General features: G+C 52.6%; 1 protein-coding gene across 1 annotated transcript; it reads right to left on the reverse strand.

Moving 5' to 3' along the window:
- Positions 1 to 7,122: 7,122 nt before the first annotated feature.
- Positions 7,123 to 8,409, reverse strand: ColSpa_08682 (RNA polymerase-associated protein LEO1; the record flags this gene model as incomplete). Its single annotated transcript, XM_049274894.1, has 1 exon — positions 7,123 to 8,409. The coding sequence occupies one exon, from the start codon at positions 8,407 to 8,409 to the stop codon at positions 7,123 to 7,125; it is 1,287 nt and encodes a 428-aa protein (XP_049130851.1).
- Positions 8,410 to 9,082: the final 673 nt, after the last annotated feature.

Raw genomic sequence — 9,082 nt, forward strand, 5'->3', positions numbered from 1 at the left:
AACCGGTGGACATGAAGGGGAAGCAAGCCCACCGACACTACTCAAAAAACTAGGGACGCCAACTGCACAGGGACAGCAGAAGGCGACACTGAGGAAGTCCCTATACCTCGCCACGACGACAGACGCCTCACACCTGGTTCTGAGCGTCTACATCGAAGGACAGCCCACTCAGGTCGTAATTGACAGTGGAGCACAAGCAAACCTGATGTCACCACGACTGGTGAATCAACGAGGAATCACATGGAGATTCAAGGAGGAACCATACACCCTGCAAAACGTGGAAGGAGAAACAGTTGAGTACGGTGGAGGCACCATTGACAGAGAAACCGCGCAACTCTCTATGGTTACCCATGACCGTCAAGAACATCTGATCTTCGACATAGCACAAATAGGAGACATGGATGTCATCCTTGGAATCCCATGGTTACGACAACACAACCCGAGCATAGATTGGAGAACAGGCCAACTCCAATGGAGAGATTCGACTGCGAGGCAGCGTTGCAAGCCGCAACCCCCGAGTGAATCAAAGCGACACAGATACGTCGCATACGTCAAAAGAATCGAGCCCACGAAGGACGAACAATTCGAACAATTCATCAACGATCAACGAGAGGAAGAACGCCTCTCTCCGATCCCAGAACAATACCGCAAGTACACCAAACTCTTTGCTGAAGAATTGGAAACCGGCTTGCCTGAACATAGCTCGTACGATCACGAGATCCCGCTCAAAGAAGGAGCACACCCGAAGTTTCACAAAATCTACGGACTGAATGAAACGGAACGCGAGGCACTTGACAAATACCTCGAAGAAAACCTACGCAAAGGTTACATCCGACCATCGACATCCCCTGCAGGATACCCAATATTGTTTGTACCAAAGAAAAATGGCAAACTACGACTCTGCGTGGATTACCGACAACTCAACGATATTACAATCAAGAACTGCTACCCGCTACCTCTTATCTCAGAATTACGAGACCAGCTGTACCACGCCAAATGGTTCACAGCCATCGACCTCAAAGGAGCCTACAACCTGATCAGGATGAAGGAAGGCGAGGAGTGGAAGACTTGCTTCCGCACCAGGAAAGGCAACTTCGAGTATCTAGTCATGCCTTTCGGACTCACCAATGCACCCGCCACCTTCCAGACAATGATCAACCACGTCCTGAGAGAATTTATAGATGTGTTCGTTGTCGTCTACCTAGACGATATACTCATCTACTCTCGTACCCCCGAGGAACACGAGAAGCACGTTCACACCGTACTCCAACGACTACAAGAAGCCAAACTACTAGTCGAACCCGAAAAGAGCGTATTCCACAGTCAACGAGTCGACTTCTTAGGATTCACCATCACACCAGGAAAGATCCGGATGGAAAATGGAAAAATCGCGGCCGTCAAGGACTGGCCCCGACCTCAAAATGTCAAGGACATCCAATCCTTTTTGGGATTCGTCAACTTTTACCGACGATTCCTCAAAGGATATTCCGCCAAAATCAACCCCCTCATCAAGCTCACCAGAAAGGACGTACCCTTCGAATGGACCGAAGAACAAGAAAAAGCCTTCGAAGAAGTCAAGCAACAAGTTTGTTCCGAACCAGTTCTGATAATCCCAGACCCAAGAAAACCCTTCGAACTGGAAACCGACGCTTCAGACTACGCCATCGGTGGACAACTCGGCCAACGCGACGATGAAGGAAAGCTACACCCTTGCGCTTTCTTCTCTCGAAAACTTAGCGGAGCCGAGCTCAATTACCAAATCCACGACAAGGAACTCATGGCAATTATCGAAGCTTTCCAAGAATGGAAACCTCAGTTATCCGGGACCAAACATGAAGTCAAGGTCTACACCGACCATAAGAACCTCACTCACTTCACCACCTCTAAAGTCCTCAACAAACGACAGATCAGATGGTCTGAATTCCTGTCAGAATTCAACTTCAGAATCATCTACGTCAAAGGATCTGAGAACGGAAGAGCTGATGCCCTAAGCCGAAGACCGGACCACGAAACCCCGGTACCAGAAGAAACCCAAGTCATCCTCAAGGAGGACAAGAACGGTGACCTTGTCCCAGCACAGAAACTCATTATGATCGGTACCCGTGTCAATACCAGCACGACTGGCAGGATGACACCTGAACAGATCATGGAGATTCATAGTGCTAGGGCCCACGGACACCAAGGAGTTACCAAAACATTTAAACGAATTCGACAACATTACGACGCACGAGTCACTCGAGCAGAAGTGGCTTCAGCAATCAAGGATTGCGACATGTGCAAGAAAAGCAAAAATAGTCCACACAAACCATACGGACAATTGCAACCACTACCAGCGCCACCAGAAGCGTGGCACTCAATCTCTTTGGACTTTATCGTCAAACTCCCCAAGTCAAAAGAACCACTCACGAAAACCTACTATGACAGCATATTGGTCATTGTCGACCGACTCACGAAATACGCATACTTCATCCCGTACTTAGAGTCAAGCACGGCAGAAGACCTAGCGTACGCGTTTTTGAAATACATCGTCAGCAACCACGGATTGCCCAAGGAAATCGTATCCGATAGAGACAAACTGTTCACATCCAAGTTTTGGAAATCCCTGATTTCGCAACTAGGAGCTGATCACAAGCTATCGACCGCTTTTCACCCACAAACCGATGGACAAACCGAACGAATCAACCAGATACTGGAACAGTATCTACGATGTTATGTCAACTACGACCAAGACAATTGGGTACCATTGCTTCCAATGGCCCAATTCGCCTATAACAGTGCTATAGGAGAAAGCACACTGAACTCCCCATTCTACCTGAATTACGGATTCGAGCCTACGGCATATGGAGAACCTCGACAGGGACCACGAGCACTAAAGGCTGTGGCAGATTACAACAAATTACGAGAAATCCAAGAGAATGCCACCAAAGATCTCGAATTTGTCAGGGCACGAATGAAGAAATACGCCAACACATCAAGGGTTGAGGGACCAACCTTTGAAGAGGAAGATAGCGCGTATCTTCTGCGACGCAACATCAAAACGAAAAGACCAAGTGACAAATTGGACTACAAAAAACTTGGACCTTTCAAAATCATTCAGAAAATCTCAGACGTCAACTTCAAACTCGACTTACCAGACACAATGAAGATACATCCAGTTTTTCATATCGCACTGCTTGAACCAGCACCGCGAGGATCAAACACCAACGACTGCATCATCGTGGAACCAAACGAACCGGAGTACGAAGTCGAACGAATCATTGACGAGCGAGAGGAAAACGGAGAAACACAATATCTTATTAAATGGAAAGGATACGGACACGAGGACAATTCATGGGAGCCAGTCAAGAACCTCCAACACTCCCAGCAACTCCTTCAGGACTATCGCGAGTCCCAGAACCCTCAGCCACGAAACCCTCAACAGGCAGCTCACCGAAGGACTGCCAGGACGGATCGCTAGGATCAAAAGACTCAAGGAAGGACAGGTCAATTGCACCAAAACCACCACTAGCCTGTACCTCGTGAACCGCCTCAACCACCGGATCGACGGGCGAATCCGCAGGCCACTCAGCAGCGGCCTCACGACCCCTCTTGAAAATCATCCGTTTCTCTTTACGTAAACGATCGAGCCGGGCAAGAGACGCATCCATCTCCGCCTGCGCAAGACGGAACAGTTCTGCTTGCTTTCGCAGTAACTCCGCCTTCTGACGAAGCAACTCTTCCTCCTGCTCTTCAGCCTTATCCAGACGATCGGCTTCATTCAGCAAACGATCCACTACGATCATTAGAAAGCCACACACCTCGGAACCACGAAAAACACTCACATTCGCAAACCGCATTATCATCCCCATCACAAGAGCGACCCCGGCGAGTACACTCTTGACACTTCTGGAAACCCGCAAGCATCTTGCAACGGATCCCCTTGGAACGACACCAACTACACGGCATTTCGATTTCAATTCCGTGTTCACGAATCCTCAAGGAATCCGCGAGACGGCGCTTGGTGGAAGAAGCCTTGCCAGATTTAAGAGTGTCTGACTCTGCCGCATTAGTCACCAACGACATGGTGGAAGAAAGATGAGAATGAGATAAACCCAGGGACAGCCCGCGGCGGGAACCCACTTACCTATATAGGTCTAAGGGGCTAGACCTTTGGAGGGGAGACCTGATGTTACGACCCAGGAAAGCGTTGGTTAACGTAACCACCTGGAACGAACCCACGAGGGACCAGGGGACATTCGGGCTCATGTATGCATGATCACGGCGCTTACGGGCAAGGGTCGGAACGGAAGAACTATGGACAGATCACGTGATGATAAGAAAGTGATCAAGAGATAAGGTGATCACTGGGAGCGATCACCAAGTGAGCAGCTCACCCCGGACCCACTCTAGTTGATCACCATCAACAGCATCACGATAGGGAGACATCAGTATATAGACAGGACTTGAGCCTGGGGCTCAAAGACTCTCCATAGCTCTTCAGCAATCAACTTCGTGATTCACTCTCTCATAAGTGACTCTTAGATTATCCTTCTGTTGTGAAGCTATAAAGCTATCTACGCCTAGACGTGCCTGACTGATCACCAGACACCAACAGACCAGCAAGATTACCAACAAGACTTACCTTACTGTTACCGAGTATCGACCTCAGCTGCCTATTAGCAGAAAACACCACTGTCGGATATCTGACCGTAACATTAGGCAGGATACGTTGGATACTATTAGCGAAGATATAGAGGATAAGGGTGGCTTGGCGCTTACTCTAGCTACTACGATCAGTCTTGCCAGTAACGGTATAGGCGCCCTTGTCAGCCCATGTTGACCCATCGAGATACTTAAAGGGTATAGGGGTCTCGTCAAAGTTGATAATGCGATGGGTTGGAAATTGAAGGCCAGTTAATAGGTCAAGAGGCAGCTGGGCTAGTGCCGGCTGACTAACTTGCCGGTTAAAGTAAAGGAACTGGGTAATAATAACAAGATAGTTAGCGGGCAACTTTAAGGCTTGCTTTGTGAGCCAATAATAGGAAATATTTTAGCGGCTATAGAAACCGCTAAACCAACCAACAGAGAAGCAGAAGGTAAATAGGCCAGGGTATCTGCTGGCAAAAAGGGCTCTTGCCGTACGTCTAAACCAGCCAGTAGTAACAACCCTAGATTCGTCACGTTGCTGGCGAAATTGGGTATAGAGGTCAGCCTCTAGATCGGGCCAGCTAGGCTGGCTACTGCTGGCAGCTGGGTTATTGACGATAGTATCTCGTCGCTGGTACTAGCCTCGAATTGTCGTGCGAGGGATCTTGAAATAACTGGCTGCCTCGTCAAAGGTTGGGCGGCGTAGGCCGTTGGCAGGGTCAAGAGGGGTATCGCCAATGCATTAACGGGTAACAGGCCAGGGCTCAATGGGGTATCGGTGGTGCTCAAGGTACATTAGTACAGCAACTTGCTTGCGTTGGCGATAGGATCGCTGCGATCTCTGGGCTGCTGTTGCTGCAGCGTAACTTCGCTTAGTAATTGGGGTAGCCGTCTTGCCGCGAGGCTTCTTTTGCGGCGTAACTGGCAAGGTATTGCGATCGATATCGCCCAGCGGCTGGCGGTTGGGCATCGTCAAAGTAGGTAGGTTGCGATAGTTGAAGTGGGTGTATCCTGGAGGTTGTAGTGGCTGTGAAGGTTGCAGGCAACAACGATGATGCTGGCTGGCGCTGGCTGACCGCCTTCGATAATAGGCCTAGCTGGCTGCTGGGCTGCTAGCCAATTTGGGCTAGTGCAGAAAAAAGTGGAAGGCGAGTTGACCGAGTAGATACGGTATGTACACTCGAGACAGGATCCTCTCCCCATGGTTGCCTCAGGCCGATCTGGGGTTGGGGACGGTGCGATGGGCATCGCGTTGCGTTCTTCTGGAAGCCTTCGAAAGTCGAAGTCTGCTCATCACAGGCCTCATGAAGTGGCATCACTCTAGCATTCTGCCGACAGGTCCGAAGGTTTCGGTCTGCAGGAGGGGATTCATAGTTTGAGGTTCGCAGCCTGGGCAGGATCGACTTGTGGGGAATCGGCACGGGCGCGCGTGTCGGGACGAAGCTCCAGCGGTTTGGCTGCGTGCGCTCTGGGCTAGTCCGGCCCATGCGATTCCTGCGACCGAGCCTGGGTGCTCGCATTGACGCGTGTAACGGCCCCGGCGTGTTCGCCTGGCGCACGTCGATGGGCAGTTTGGGGGCCGCTGCCATCCTATTTCCCGTATAGGAAGTCAGCAGAGTCAGGTCGCTTGGCGTTTTGGTCAGGCAAAGGTTGTGTTGTCCATGTAAGACCACGGAGTTAGGCTCGAGAGGTGGTCCTGCACCAATAACCATAACCCCGCCCGGCATGGCCCAGCAACTTTTTATTTATACTATATGTTAAACTCACTTGTTAGAAGTCCAGGTTGGACTTGAAGTTTCCGACTCCATCTCGGGGTGGTGCAGAACTCTCGAAACACTTCCGTAATCTTCTGCGCGCGGCTTCCGCGCGATGTGGCACGGCGGCTTGGTTGGGTTGCAACAGGCATCAACGACGCCCGTATCAGCCCGGTCCAACCCCGTGCCCCGGAGGCACCTCCGGGGATTGGGAGGATAGTGCTTCTGTGAAATGGGGGGCCCGGGTGGGGTCAGCCCAGCGAGGGGCTGCCAGATCGCAAAGGGGATCGCGAGACAACAGCTAGCCAGAGCGTGGAGATAAGATCTCCTACCTCTCCTACCTCTCTTCCAGGACACGACCAAAATGGCAAACAGACACGGTCCGGAAGAGACGTCACATAGTTTGGACGGCCTAATGTTAGACCGCAGATCACTAATGAAAGGCCCGAATACGCTGCTGTTGTTTAGCTTCACTGATTCATTCCAATCCAACGGGTTGGGTGTCCGAGAGCCTGAATATGCTGCGGCTGCTTAACTTCCCTGATTCATTCCAATCAGCGGCTTCGGCGTCCGGCATTGAGGTTACTCTCAAAGTTTGAAGGCTTCTGTTGGACAGCTGACCTATCTGGTCTCTCGTACAAGTCATTGTCTTGCAATCGTGGTATCATTTGTTGGTCCATGGAAATATTGGATGCCGCAGCTTCTCTCGCACGAGAAACCGGGGACAACAGCCCCCATCCGCCTATCTGCCTGACCACTGTTCTCTCCAGCCGCCCTTCTCGAATAACCACAACGCCTCCGTGGCGTACGCACGACTTCCCCTGTGGCCGCCCTCGACTATGGCCGCCTCTGAAAGACTTTCCAGCACCCGTCCCTCCTGGATACTGCTCCAGATGCCCCTCGCCAGACTGTCCTCCTCGCCGTTGCCCCATTCTCCTTTACCCAACCTGTACATGATCCGTCCTAGCGTCTGGAAGGCGACGCAGCGCTGCGCGGGGACGGCACTCCGCGCGTAGATGGAAAGCTCCTCGATCGTATACCCCGCCGCCTCGGGCGCCTGGCCGTGGTGGTGCAGCCCCTTGGACACAGGGATCGATCTGCTGAGCTTGGGCGGGATCAGGCCGCCTTTGAAGTCGAATCGCAGCGCCGAGATGGGCAGCGAGGGCTGGCCCGGGTAGTAGGGAGACTCGCGATCTGCAGGACTGTGAGCGGTGGGGATGGGCGCCATCCAGGCGAGCTTGCTCGGGTCGGCGGGCAGGTTCGGGAAGAACTTCTCGTGGAGGGTCGCAAGGAAGTCCGGGTGGGAGGGGTCGAGGTCGGGCAGCGCAGGCGGCTGGGGGAAGTGCGTCTTGTCGGGTTGGGAGTTTAGCGGGAAGAGGTCTTCCGGAGGCGCGGTTGGAGGTTTGTCTTCGTCCACGGGAGGCGGTGGTGATGACTCCGAGTCTTCTACCTCGGCAAAGGATACGGATTTTGGAGCGGGCTTTGAAGTTGCTTGAGGTCGACTTTGAGTTTGAGGTTTTGGTGGCGCAGCGGTGTCTTCAATCTTGATCTCTGGCGCCGGAGCCGCCGGCTCTTTGACTTTGCTATCTTCCGCGACGGGCGGGTCGAAGGGATTGGGGCCATGCTGCTCGTCAATATTGGCCCTGCCGAGAAGACGTTGGATGAGCGACGGGTCGAGGGAGTCCATCAGCTCCTTCCTCTCCCTAGCGATGTCCTCCGGGCTCATGTCCTCCAGCTTCTGCCTGTTTTCGCGATCGATCCGGCGGCGCTCGGCGGCCTCGAAAGACTTTTGCGAGTCGCTGCCGCCATTTTCTTCCGGTTGTGTCGAGATGGAGCTTGTCGCCGCGGCGGTCTCGGCGCCAGTGACGGGCTTGCCTTGCCGCTGCTGCTTGAAGGCCGACACGCGAGTGCGTTTCTTGTGTGCAGGGAAGCCGGTCGGGGCGGCGTCGATGTCGTTGAATGCGACTGGAGGCTTCGCGGGCGGCGTCTCCTTCTCGACGATGTCACCGACCAACATTAAGGGATTCATGGTTGTGACTGCTGCGCTGTCGTGGCTGCGGTTGGTGAGTAGGGGGAATTTAAGAGGTTCACGTTTCTGAGGTGCTCACCAATCCGATTGTGGTGGGGTTTCCCTTTTTTTCTGCAAGTGCGATAAGCTGGGGGGTGACGTACCTTTTTTTCTTCTGTGCTTGCCTTATCTCACTGTACACCCCTAGGCTGGCTGGTGTCCCTCCCCCCTGCGCGAAGCTTCCTTGCCTTCTTTCGGAACTGCCCGTGCGGCACCCCGACACAAGCTCGTTTTCAGATGGGAGCACATTGGGGAACCAGGGTCGCCTCGCCAATGGGGTTTATTGTGTTTGGGGTCGAAATTGCCGCATATCAAAATCTCACGATCGAGAGCGACCTCAGCATTGTCGGCCAAGTGCGTTCGATTCCAATGCATCTTTTCGCCTTTGTCAAATGGAAGTTGAAAGAGCCACAAACGGCTGGGCCAGGCGGGCTGCGCTAGTGGGAGGCTCCGAGCTCGTTGGCTCTCTCTCGCCCCAAACCCCGAAAATGCGCCGTTTTTAGAGTTGTGGCTGACAGGCGGGAACTGAGCCACATCATGTTTTTGCATTAGCGCCGATCGTTCGTGTATTTCCAGAAAACTTTGGATGGGTCGCCTTGTGTTTCCGCTTGGATTGACACTGTACCTGTGTCAA

This window comes from Colletotrichum spaethianum (assembly GCF_022836535.1).
Source record: "Colletotrichum spaethianum MAFF 239500 DNA, contig23, whole genome shotgun sequence".
Taxonomy (NCBI): domain Eukaryota; kingdom Fungi; phylum Ascomycota; class Sordariomycetes; order Glomerellales; family Glomerellaceae; genus Colletotrichum; species Colletotrichum spaethianum.